This window comes from Strix aluco, chromosome Z, assembly GCF_031877795.1.
Source record: "Strix aluco isolate bStrAlu1 chromosome Z, bStrAlu1.hap1, whole genome shotgun sequence".
In the NCBI taxonomy this organism is placed as follows: Eukaryota; Metazoa; Chordata; class Aves; order Strigiformes; family Strigidae; genus Strix; species Strix aluco.
In genome coordinates this window covers 31,917,312-31,931,097 of record NC_133971.1, presented here as the reverse complement: position 1 = coordinate 31,931,097, position 13,786 = coordinate 31,917,312, and the positions used below count along the sequence as shown (strand labels likewise).

General features: G+C 35.2%; 1 protein-coding gene across 2 annotated transcripts in view; it reads left to right on the top strand.

The window, feature by feature from the left end:
• PTPRD (protein tyrosine phosphatase receptor type D) overlaps positions 1–13,786 on the top strand; it is a 384,170-nt gene that overhangs the window by 310,672 nt on the left and 59,712 nt on the right. For both annotated transcript variants that reach the window (XM_074812018.1, XM_074812017.1), the window contains one exon: positions 11,580–11,703. In XM_074812018.1, coding sequence (XP_074668119.1) covers positions 11,580–11,703 — 124 coding nt within the window. The remainder of the gene's footprint in view (positions 1–11,579; positions 11,704–13,786) is intronic.

Sequence of the window (13,786 nt, the reverse complement as noted above, 5' to 3'; positions counted from 1 at the left end):
ATATGGTTGGCTTTATGGGCTCCAAGCACACATTGCTGGCTTATAGTCAGTGTTCCATCCACTGCTACTCCCAAGTCTTTCTCCACAGGGCTGCTCTCAATCCATTTCTTCACCCAGTCTGTATTTGTGCTTGTGCCTCGACCCTTGTACCTGGCTTTGTTGAACTTCATGAGGTTTGCACAGGCCCACATCTCAACCCTGTCAAGGTCCCTCTGGATGACATCCATTCCCTCCAGTGTGTCAACCGCACCACACAACTTGGTGTTCTTAGCACGCTTGCTGAGGGTGCACTCAATGCCACTCTTCATGTCTCCAACAAAGATGTTCCACAGCAGCCGTCCCAACACCAACCGCTGAGGAACACCACTCGTCACTGGTCTCTGCTTGGACATCGAGCCATTGACCTCAACTCCTTGAGTGCAACCATCCAGCCAATTCCTTATCCACTGAGTGGTCCATCCATCAAATCCATGTCTCTCCAATTTAGAGGCAAGGATGTAGTGCAGGACACTGTCAAAAAATTTACAAGCCACTTTGTCAGTAATCCATAGAGTATACCTTCCCAGACAGGCATTGGTACTGTGGAGGATAACAGCCTCTCATGTCAGTAATTTGTGGCTAAAGGGACTTAGATAGCCATCCATTAAACACAGTAAATTATAAGAGTTTCTTCAATGCCAATATTGTCTATATCAAAAATCTGTGGATGAAGTATGCAGTGAACTATTAGAAAAATAATGCTTCTTTAAAGCAGCTATGGGGAGTCATATCAGTGATCCAAAGATTAACAGCTCCCAAAGGGATCACTGACACACTATTTTCTTTATAGTCTGTTGTGTCACTAATCCTTGCTTAAAACTCCCCAGGACTTTGTTAACATGGTGGAGTAAAAACACATGTTGCTTTCATTTTTTTTAGGGACTGCACATTCATTGCATTTGAACATTCATATGAACACTGACAGTGCAATAAAAAAAACTGAAGAAGACTTTCACACATTGATTACATAGTAACATGTGACTGCATAGTATAAAAATCCTGTAAATGCCCAATGTATTTAAAAAGTCTTGACAGAAAATGTTAAAAATGAATACTAATATAATAGAAAACTACTATTGCTTATTATTTCATTGAATGCACTGTTCAGAAGGACCTTAAAACTGCTCTAAAAATAATCTCATTAGATGTCAAAAGGAAAATATAGTCTCAACAATTCATGGAAATAAATTTATTTGAAGAGTATGTCAGGATAGTTGTTTGCTGTTGTAATGACAAAAAATGTTAGTATCATCTCACATTTCTGTGTGTAAATCCTGTATACTTAAGTACAAAAATTGTAGTATATAAAGAATCAGACAGGGAAATTTATGGTCACCATAAAAGAAACTAACATTTGGTACAAATTCGACAATCATTTCTTGTTGCACTATGGGAAAATTCCATGGAATATCTGTGTAGGAAAATCCATTTAATAAATAAAAAATGTCTTTACAAGTCATTTAATGCAGTATAACTTTCATAAAAATAAACAGTACAGCTTTAGTACATACAACATAAGAGTTCTTCTTATGCTGTAATATAACTTTAAAGTTTTGGTGTTTTATGTTTCCTTTATTATTTAAACCATTAAAATAATCTCGAGAACATAATCTTAACAATTTATAGCCAACATTGTGAATATACATTAAATCATTAAATTCTGTCCCTCCAGAACTTTTTACCAGACTGTGTTAACAACCCAGTTTTCACATGTGGGTGACTGTAGGTCAACATCAAGCTTCATTCATGTGGCTTTGTCCAAGGGGGTTCAACATTTATCCAGCTTTAGATACCACTTCGTTTCCATCTAATCCAAGGTTCATCCATATTGGAACAGAATTAGTTAGCACTATGTGATTTCATGGTCTAGTCTAGGCAGTGGACTAAGGCTGCAGTTTGATGATCACTGTAAGTCATCTCCCTGTCTTGGCTGTGCATTCCTGTTGTCTCTCTTGTGCCAAACCTGGCACTAGCACATGTGCAGCTGTTCAAGGATTATCTCAGGAAATAGATTCAACTGAAAACTAATTGTTTTATTTTTCTTTGCTGTTTTCAGTTGGATCAGTTCCCTGAACTAGCTCACCACATGGCTGCATGAGCACTAGTGCCAGCAGAAGGGAGCTGGTTGGGAACATTTGTGGTCAGGGATTGGGACCTTCTCTTTCAGTAGCAGTCCTCACATCCCTTAAAAGCAGCTATCCAATTCTGAGGCAGAAATGGGTACAGATGGTTTAGTTATTATCACTTCAAATTACATTTGAACTGGCGACACAGAAGAAAAAAGAGATTTTTCATCTTCAGGAGTTCAAGATGTAACATGCAGCAAGAAACCACTGACCTTTACTGGTAGTAATAAAGTCCTCTAGTTAATTCCCATTTGGGGAAACAAACATTTTTCATCAGTTACCACTCATGAATATTTTTTTTTTATAATGCCCTTTTCTCCTTGGCATTCCATTATTTTATTTTACTTTTTATGGAATGTCTTACATTTCATGGATTAAATTCTTTAAAAATAGTCTGGTAGTATACAACTGTTATGACAACTTTGTGAGACCATAAAATAAAACATATATATACAGTTTCCTGATGAACACTGCTCATTCAGCTTGTAGAATTTCAGGAGGTTAGCTCCATTTGAGAAGGATGTTTTAATTATATTTTAGCACACCCTACTTTAGTTGCCACATCAAAAGAATTACTTGCTTCACAAGTTAAACACAGCTTTCCATATTATATGTACCCTTTTCAGCTCTTCAGAAGTATCTGAATACTTGCTCCAGTTCCATCCTTGCTTCTGTTCCTACCCACTGCCTTTTGATCAGAATTTCTGATCAAAATTGCATACAAGTTTGGTTTTCTCCTTTAGGAAGAGTATCACTTCCTTACCTGTACCCACTTTCTCTTCAGACAGAAACCTCCCCATCTCTTCACTACTTCCAAAAGAGATAAGAAAGTTTTCTCACAGAAGGAGCACATCTCTGTGCTGTCTCCACTGCTGATTTATACTCACTGACATCATTTCCCAATGAAAACCCCTAACATCTTTGACCGTCCTAGGGAAAGTGAAGGAAAACTTCTTTGTAGACCTGGACCATGAGAGAAGACAGGATTGGTTTCTCCAAATAATCCTAAACTCAACCCACTATTCTTCATCTGGTACAAAGCTTCCCAAGCAGGGTTTTTTTGGTGTTTGTTTTGTTGTTGGTTTGGTTTGGGGTTTTTTTCTGAGAATATATTCTTTTTGTGCTCTGTGAAATCTAGTTGAGAAAGAATCTGAAATTGCCATTAAAGAACTAGTAAGTCCAGACTGCATCCCTGGTACTGAAAGGAATACCCAGGGTAATGTGGCAAGTTGGGAAAGTAGGTATTGCAAAGTAAGTAGCAATATGCATAGTGTTAACTATATATTCTCAGAAAAAAAAAAAAAAAAAAAAGATAAAAAGTAGAACTCTTTCACTGCTATGATGTGGTAAAAAGAGTATATTCTCCGGTGTAGACCATCTTCCAACTAACTGTGTAATGTTTTCTAAGCTTCAATGCTGTCAATTGAAGGAGTTCCTACTTCTATAAGTCTTCAGAAACTATTTCATAGTGTTTTCTTCAGGGCCTCTCCTACCCCAGCTCTTACAGGGGATGATCATGAGAACAGTGGAGACTTCTATCACTATACTTCTCTCACAACTTCACCTTGAATACCAGCTTTCATGGATATGGAAGGGATAACAGGCCAAGCCTTAAAGATTATGACTATTGCAAGATTTAAATAAACTTATAATTCACCTGTTGGATAAAGTGGTTTTGTAGTTTTAGCGTAAATAGTGCTGTGTCCTGTTCTCAATAAAGTTCATTACTACTTCAAAATAAATTTTTCATAATCCCTCATTTATTGTTATTAGCTTGCAATCCCCAAGCCTTAGCAAAATGTTGGTTTACCTTGTTAACATATCATTTATGTCACATAGTTCTTTTGTATTCCCTAGTTTAAAGAACAAAATTCTTGACCCCAACTGATTATTATGAAGCTTTTGGTGACTTCAGCAGTTTCAGTGAGATTTTTATGTATTGCAAGGCTCCATATGGACTTGACAGCTGCTAAGCAGAAGGCCATATTCATAAGAAACTGACCTTTATATTGTATCTCCTTCTTAACTGAGGCTCCAGAATTTAACAGTAAAAGGTGCTCTTGGTGACAGACTGAATCAGAACAGTAATGTTCTGCCTACCTTATGCATATACTAGATGAATTTGTAAAATTTCCTCCTATAACATAGAACAGAAAATCTGTTCCTCCAGATCAGATTCCTGGGCCTTGTGTAAAACAGTTACTCATTTATTATCCGAGATCTGTAGTCATAGTTTTATATCTTTAAGGAAGTAGAATCAGATTCATACCATTTTTGTGTGAGAACCTGTCACTGAAACACAAAAATTACACTACCAGCCTCTGTGTGTGTTACAGTATGATTTACTGTGTATGTGTGTGTACACTGGTTAACTAATGTTATGAGAAGTTGTTATAACTTTAATATTTTTCATCAGGCTTCTTTCTGTCTTTCTGTAAATTACAGCGAGTCTTTTGCCTTAACACTGAGTATTGGAAAAAAACGAAGATGCATTTTAACTCTGTGCCACACTTCTGTACTATTACAAGTTTTATTGTAACTTTTCAGTATCAGTGGGTAGGAATTGTGATGAGAAAACAATTTACCAAATACAGTACATTTATCTTTTTGTAACTCAAGCTGCAACAAGCTAAACACTGGATGCTGGACTAAAACAATAATTTTTATATAACAGAAGCAGATATAAAACTTATTATTGATATAAAACACTTCAAAGTCCATGAAAAACAGATAAACTACTGAATGAATCTGTGCCAAAGAAACAGCTGCATTTGACTGCCATATCTTTACAGATAATAGTGACTCATATGCAAAAATCAATTTCTTCTCAGCAAAAATGTGTTTTCTATTCTTTATCTTTACAGTAGTTTCCTCTTTCTAATGTTACAAACACCATTTATTGGTATTCCGTAACTTTACTTTCATAGGATGTGCTCCATTTATTGAGAAACAATTAGTGTAGTCAGTGAACGGTGAAAAGCTGTTTGTCTTCTTATTAATAGCACATATGCTGTTTCATTCACTTAGGTTGTTTGGTGCTTAGTTCTACCAAGGGTAGTATCTGAGCCAGCAGGATAGTTATAATAGAGAATTTTAAAGACAGTGCAGGAAACTGAAGTGGCACTAGTGAAGACTTATAGTAGTGTATAATCTCCTTTCTTTGTGCAGTGAATGCTTCCTTGGGATAACATCATTTGTTTATGCTTGTATAACTAAAAGAATATTCAGATAAAAGAAACCTAGTGTTACCACATTAGGATGCTAGCTTTTGGTTTGATACCTAAAGCTAGTTTGCTAAGGAATTCTACAGAGATGGTTTAAGTAGTCAAATAATGTAAGAAATGTCAGTTTTATTTTGCCCAACTGAAGACAGTGATATGTGTAGGAAGAGAAAGTAGTCCTCTTATAACAAGAAAAATTATTCAAGGACAGACTATGTAAGTTGTTATAGGTAAAACTGAGTTTTGGGGGGACTTTTTAGAAAGTTTCATTTGCAATATTTTTAGGGGGTTTCTGGAGAGAAATGGAGGAATCAGTGAAGAATTTCACTCCTTTACTCTTTTCTTAAGAAAATAAATGTTGACAGTACTTTCAAAATATGTTGAAAATTTAAAGCAGCCCCAGTGTCTCATATGAGACAAAGTTTAGTGTTTAAGAGCTGCTCTGTTTCAAGTACTATATAAAACCAAACAACAGAATGTTTTAATCACAAAAATATTTAAAACAAACAAGGCTTTTCATTACTCAAGTGTTTTTCTGCTCCTGACATTTATTTCCTACCTGAAGTTCAGTGTAATCCTGTTTTCAACACAAAATTATTTCCTCCACAACTGGTTACGATATCACAAAGGATTTTAATTACAAATGGGGAACAAAGAGACTGGACGCAAAGAGTAGGAGGCAAATCAGTAGGATTCTTTAAAAGTTAGGTTTTCTACAGCTCTTTATATAATAGAGACTCTCCTTCAAAGATGTTTTCAAATAATGGTTATTTTCCTCCTTAAGCAGACTTCACTGATATGCATATATGGCTTGTTTGATTCCATTGGAATCAGGTTTTATGTGATCTCATTTGGTCATAGGAATATTAGCTTGATATTGTAGAGGAAACGTCTTTGTTCTTGAGAAGAGTTTGTCAAAAGCCTTACTTGTATTTCTAGCTACTTCTGAACAGTCAGATCACTTTCCTTCAAGAGTCGAAATGTCTCCTCTGTGCATTTTTAACTGTTTTTAGGACCAGGATACAAACTTATATGAGTTCCAGAAAATCTTTAGTCATGTAAAAAATGTGGGTTTGTCCCCCCATGTCACTTGAAAATGGCAGCCTTTTCAGTGTGATGTGAAAAACTCTACTTTAATAAGAAAACATAATTCCAGTTAGCAAGTTGCCATTGTTGTGTATTAATGTTCGTGCATCTAGCATTCACGTTTTGGTAATGCTGTATGTAAATCTCATTCTATTAGCAAGTTTCCTGAATAGCATCCTATTATAGATTCATCAGCTATGCTATGAAATTCTTATTGCAATCACTGACATTGGTAAAAGGGGTCAAATTGTTCATTTTTATGGGTAGCTGACTACTTTCTCCAGTTGTGCAGAGTCTATTTGCATTGACATCCTCTCAAATTTGTCTTTTTCATTCTTCTTTCTCTACCTGGTCTGAGGTTTTGCTGTGACCCACTGCTTTTTGATGATTTAATTTGAGCCTCAAACACAGCACCTACAGTACTGGAAAATTCTTTACAGGACATGCTTCCTTTCCCTTCTGTCCTTGTGAAACCTACATAGTAACTCACAATCCCCATGGCACACAAAGACTCAAACCTGCTGGCTCTTAATTTTCTGGCATAGTGACCATTGGTAGAGCACTATTCCGGGGCAGGCAGTCATATCTCAGCTTACACCACACAGGGTGGCATTTTGTCGTACTCATTCCTTCCCCAGTACTGTACCGGCATATCCTTTTGGAAGACTCATGGTCACAGCAAGGAACATTTGCCTTTTGTTTAAGTAGTGTAAAGGAATACTTCACAATGAGCAGGAGGAACTGGAGGAGAGATGTCTGAAATTCTTCTGGAAACACATTTTGGTTACCATGATTCGTAGTCAAAGAACTGTTTTATGGATGGTGAGTTGTATTAGTAAATATTGCTCAAGTTTTTTCCCAGTAAGAGAATAGAGTTTTTTTCATCAGCCAACCATTTAGAACACAATAACTGGAAGATTAGTCAATGCATGGGAGGGTAATAAAACTATTACAGATATCTTTATTTCTTTTGCACAAAGCATCCATACTACACAGTTATGCTATGAAGAAATCCAGTTCTTTATTAATGACAGTTTTATTGAAGGCAAGCTTTCAGAATGAATGTACTAGAAATCCTATTAAAATGCCATCCATTAAACCATTAAAGTACTCATTAAAACTGTTAGTACAGACTTGTTATTCGTGAGTTATTGGACTTTCACACTTCTGAAATGTGTCTGCCAATACCACTCTACTCTTTGTTCCAGTGTGGCTATTAAGTCTGAGGAAATATAGATTAACTTTCTTTTACCAAAACAGTGCTTTGTGGGAGGATAGTAAGGCCACAGAGTGGTTCAGATTGGTGAGAAAAATAGGAAAGATTAAAGTTCAGTCCATTTCCCTGGTTTTGTCATAATTTATGTTAATTATGTCTGCATGCAGGCCTAAATATTAATCACAGAATTACACCATCTGGCCATACATCATACAAAGAAGTGAGTGGGGAATATAGTATGCTGCTGTGATGAACATACCCTCAGCTACTTCTACTAATAGCTGACAGAGAAAGCTGCTCTTTGATTTTTTTTTTCTTGGTGTTGAAAAGCAACTTTAAATCACTTAAACAGTAAAGAGTGAGAAGGGGAAGAATAATAATGACCAGTTGAAGCTAAGCTTTAAATGTAAGGTATTCTTAATCTATAAATTCACATTAATAATAGGTTCAATATAGAGCTGATGCTTTTTCTCATAATGGGTAACAATCTACTTAGACTATAGTTTTCTAAGTGCAACTGTATATGCAAAAATGCCCCTTAATCTTTATGTTTGCAAGTAGTTGTAATTAGGAGTAGATAATTTATGGTTTGGGGTTTTTTTTGATTTCTGTGCATCCTTTTGATTTTTGATAGGGTAAAGCCCAAAGTCCTGCAGTCCAGGCTCAAAACTAGCAGCATGTTAGTCAGCCAGTTTATTCTGTTATTTTTTAGTTTTCTTGTCAACTGTGAGGAGAAAGTGCATGTGACAATTTACATTGTTAAGTAATTTCCAGAATATTTGGACACTGTAGGTAAAAACCTAGAAGACTAGGCAGAGTGCCTCCTTCAGTTATATAGCTAAAACAGTGCAGAGCAGTATTGCCTCATTCTGGGACAGTGGGCTCCTCTTTAGCTAGCATGTTTGCCTATATGCCTCTCAAAAACTTCTGACTAGGTAGTCACAGATAGTGCAGATGTGCTTCATTCCTGGTCAAATTGATTTTATTTAAAAATTTATTTAGCGTATAATGCATTAATATATTGAGAGCATCTTCTGTTTATTTTGAAATTACTATGTTTATTTCTAAATTATTACTAGAATTCTAAGTTAAACCCACACTACTTTCTAAAATACTGAAAATTTGACCTGCAAACATCCTGCACAAGTTGTCTCTACCTCTATTCACTCAAGAAGGAAAAGAGGGGATATTCTTGCTGAGAGAAGTCATTATGTAAATTTGGTTGCTTTTCAAGTCATATGATGTAGATGAATTGCTGGACAGCTGATTACATCTTAAATATACTCTGTATGTATATGACTCTCCTCTTCCCAGTGCTGATGGAAATGTGGTCCAAATTGTTTCTTGTTACCTTACATGAAATAAATAGCAGTTAGCAGTAAAGATAAAAATATTTGTATTTTTAAATGAAGCAGTGCTTACCCACTTCAAAATTCTATCAGCCATCCATCTCAGAGGATGGGAAAACATTACTGTGATGAAACTAAATTGTAAGAAAACAGAATAAATTTTACTCTGTAAAATGTTACCACTTGCTTTATTGATAAATAAGAATTTCCCTGTGTAGACAGAAAAAATAAAGTTTTTGTTGGAAAAGAAACAAGCTCTAATATTGGAAGGATCAGTTTGCAACGTTTATACTTAAGCACAGCACAGAAGTGATGTCTACTTTTACAATTGTCAGAATACCAATTGCATGATAGTTTGTTGTCCCTATATATGAAAGCAAAATACAATAAGGTTGAAAAAAATCCATCAACAGTTTCGTACATCTCTTAATACCTAGTCTATTAAGGTACTATCTTAATAATAGTAAGATATTAGTACTATTAACTTATTAAGATATGTTAAGCATAGTCCCAGAAATTGCTAAGATTATGAACCCAAATATTGCTGTTTTTAAAAGAAATGTTTTGGGGGGACAAAAATTGTGTGAAAATTAAACCAGATTTTTTTCAGAGCTGCAAACCATTTAAGAGCACCTTTTGAACTCTTAGTAACACACATAGCAATAAACTCAAGTGAATCATATCGAAATCACAAGTAAAATTTTCATGGCTTTCATCGTGCTCCCAGGGAGTTCATTTCTTCATCATTCCTCTAAAAAGTCCCATTTCATTTTCTTCTGAGAGAGGAGCTGCCACACATTCTGCCTCAACTACTTTAAGTAAAGCAGTATGCAAAGGGTGAGGCAAAACCTTAACCATCACACTCTTCTCCTTGGTGGATTTCAGCTAGGTTATGCAGGGGAGCTCAGACAGGCCCAGCTCTAGAAGACTGTAATGAAGTTAGCAAAATTCAGGAAAATTAGCTGGTAACTGTTATAAAAGTTAATTGAGTCTAGGGTGTTAGGAGGTAGGATGAGGTGCTGGGACTTGGTTTCCTAAACTGAAATGTTGGGGTATTCTAAGACCTCTCTATCAGGCAGCCAGGCAAAATTAATTTATTTAGAATAATCTGAAAAAAGAAACAAGTCATTCTCTGAATGTTGCATAAATAAATTGTATAAGATGTGTAAAAATGCCTAAGTACGAAGCAGTTTTCTGACTGGGCAAATAGTATTTATTAATCTAAGAGATAAATCCTAACAGATCACACTAATTAATTCTGCACTTGTTTATTGTCTGATAATACCTACTCTAATAGATTACAGGTCATTGCCATTAAATGGTCTCTCAGCTGTTGTAACTCCGGGATGTCAGTGTAAGTGATGTAAAAGTGATGGCTTGATGCTGTAGTGGCAGTATGGAGCTTCTGACCTGTGCATTGTTGCTAGTCTACTCATGAAAAGTGAACATACTGTTGGTGAACTGCCCCATCTAGGCTTATCTGTGTCACTGGTTTTTCATAATTTAGGGAGCTGCTGATTGTTACCAGTATTAAGCAAAGGGCATGAGCCACAAACCACAGTTGCATATACGTGTTAATGAAACAATTTTAAGGTCTATAATGTTACAGAAAGGGAAAATAAACAGTATGTGATTGACTGGGACGTTCAGTATGAGATGAGCTTTCATACAGCCACTACCATAGTGGGCATCTGTTTTGTATTTTATATTTACACAGCTCTATGTATACCTCAATCATAGAGGTAAAAGTAAGTAGTAGAGCCTGGAGTCTTTGTACTGGTGAAGGATGAAGGACTGTGAGACAAGCTTCAATAACTCCATCCTGGAATATGAAAGAAGCAGAAAATAAACAGTGATTCTAGAACCATATAGTTATGTGTATAAACAAGAGACCATTAAAATTTCGGATATGCCTGAATTGCTCTCTTATTTATGACTTAAGGAAATAAAAATCAAGTCCCTCTGTGTTGTCCCTGGATGATGTGCAGTTGGTTCCTTGAGCAACACTGGTATCGTGTGTTGGCCTGGCATCAAAATGAAAGAACAGAAACATTATTTTTCTTCTGGAAAACTTCTTCGGGAACATTTGAAATTTATTTAATAAACAGGACACTGAATTGTTTGAACATGTGCGCTTAGTAATAGAGAAATACAAAAATATTTATTCTCCTTCGTCCCAGTGTTTTTGAGATTTCTGACTTTTTTAATTCTCTGTTATGCTAGAACCCCTCACTTGCAAAACTGTGTGAAAAGATAAAAAGATGGATAGCACATCCTTGCCTTTCTGAAGAGAAAGCCTTGGATTTGAAAAGCTTAAGGGCTTAAATTTCTGATGGAAATGTCAGATGCATAAATACAAAATGCTTTATATAATAAGATGTAATATGTTAGCATGTGTCCCAAAGTCGTAATTTTCTATCAAAAGCAAAATATTTCCAGAGTAAACTATGGGAGCACATGGTTTGTAATCATTATAAATGCAACAAGTACATAGTCCGTAACTAAAAGTTTCTTTTTCTTTTCTTCTCTTTCAATTTTTAAGTCTATTGATCCCGGTCAGCAGTTCACATGGGAACACTCTAACCTGGAGGTAAACAAACCAAAGAATAGATATGCGAATGTAATTGCATATGACCATTCTCGTGTTCTACTCTCAGCAATAGAAGGTAAGGAGACCTTTAAACTTAAACTAATTAAATCCTAAAATCCAGTATAATTTTACCTCCTGATATCTTTGCACAGTAGTATAAAGAAATGTTAATTAAAGTACCTTCAGTAAATTCCTATAATGACAACCCTTGTTTGATGTTCATGCTCAGTAATTCATTATGAAAGTGCACAAAAATTGACACTGTCACATATAGCACTGAATGCATCAGGTCCCTGTGTGTATGCCAACATGTTATCTATACAAAATTTTCATCACTGTTTATTTATGCCAATTCTAGAAAGCAAATATAGAAGTAACCGTGCATGAGTTGAGGTTTTTGTCAATCAATGACATTATCAACATATCCAATTATTGAGTTTCAGCTGCCAAATCCTTAATGTGGAAAAAAAAAAAAATCAGTTCAACTTTATGTTCTCAGGGAGAATTTTGAGAACTCTATTAAAAATTCACTTTTTTTCTTTTTACATTTACAATCTGAGTGTTAAACAAGAGTGTTTAAACAAATGCCCACATGCAGACAGTGTTGGAACCTCCATATTTCACTGCCAGAATATTGGCAGAGGGGTATAATGAGAGCTCTTCATTATATCTTTCTTTGTCAAAAGTTTTCCAAAAACTTGAACATTTTAGTTTTAACTTAAGCAAACTGTTCAAGGTGATCAGCCCTGGGTATTCTGTCTCTTTTACAAGTCCTAAAGCAATAGGAAGCACTGGTTTTCACTCAGAGGGTTTCTTTTCTTATCAGTTCTTCCTTACCATTAACCTCCTTCCTGGGATGAAGATAGATTTTTGTTTTATTCTATATTGTTGACAGATATTAATGATGGCCAGGATATAATAAGTTATAAATTTAAGTGAAACAATTTAAATTAAAATAAAATTTGCCTTTAGTAAGTCTGACAGGGCTTACATATGATACATAAGACATAGGGAACTGTATTCAAGGTCATAATTTCAGTCCTAACATGCTACAAGTTAAATTGCAAGGTGTTTAAATTTATAGTTAGAAACAGCTTCTTATCTTTGGCTACTCCAGACCTGAAGACACTGAATACAGGAGGGACAATATTTATAGATGTAATCAATTTTAATGTTAGCTGCTTGGTGAAGAAAAAGGCAATCTCACTTACTGAAGTTTAGATCTTCCCTTATTTATTGCAGCTGCATACTTTGGGCTTTGATAACACAGATAAGAGCTTCTGAAATTTATTAGAAAATATAACTGTTTGCCTTGAATTTGCATATGATAATCTGCTTATGTTTGTTCCACCTCTGAGGTTCCTATAGCAGTTTTGACAAAATTTTTTTCTAACTTAAAATTTTTCACATTGCCTTGTGGAAGAATATAGCTGTATAGAAAGCTGCCACTAAACAGTAGAACTACCCGTCTCAAAACTGAAGAAAGAGTATTTTAATTAGCATTATATGTGAAGTAATTCAAGACAAATATCCCTTTCTCTATCACTGCTCCAGACAAAAGAACTAAGAACATGGTCAGGAAAGGCCAGGAACAGTGATTGGACAGCTGTTCTGAACTGTTGTGTAAAGTTCTTTGGAACAAAATATTTAACTCAGAAATAATTCTATTTGAAAGAAAGATTTTCACAGAATTTTGTTTTGAAAAAGTGTAAGGGGGGAAGAAGGAGAGGAAAAAATCCAATTTCAAAGAAATTTATTTTTTAATTTACATGCAGGCATCTGAGCTTAAAAAGTTCTGCCAGAATCCCGTTCATGTAAATGACCAATGAAATTTGGTCCCCTTAAAGAAAATTACCATATTCAGAGAATGGGAAGAAAATTTAAGAGGCAAAACAGAAAACATTAGTCAAAGTAACTAAAAGTATCAAATCACACAGTACATTATACACTACTTTTTAAAGTAATAGAGAGTAAAAATATTAAAAAATCTACATTGTCGGAAAGGACAGAGTATTTTAAAGAGCAGGGATAACATACAAATAAACTGTAATGTCTGATTCCCTTTTTTAAATAAAAAATAACGTGAAATTTCTAACCCTGTAATAGTCAGTGACCCTAAACAAAGAAAACTAGTATAGCCTTTTAAAATATCAGTGTTA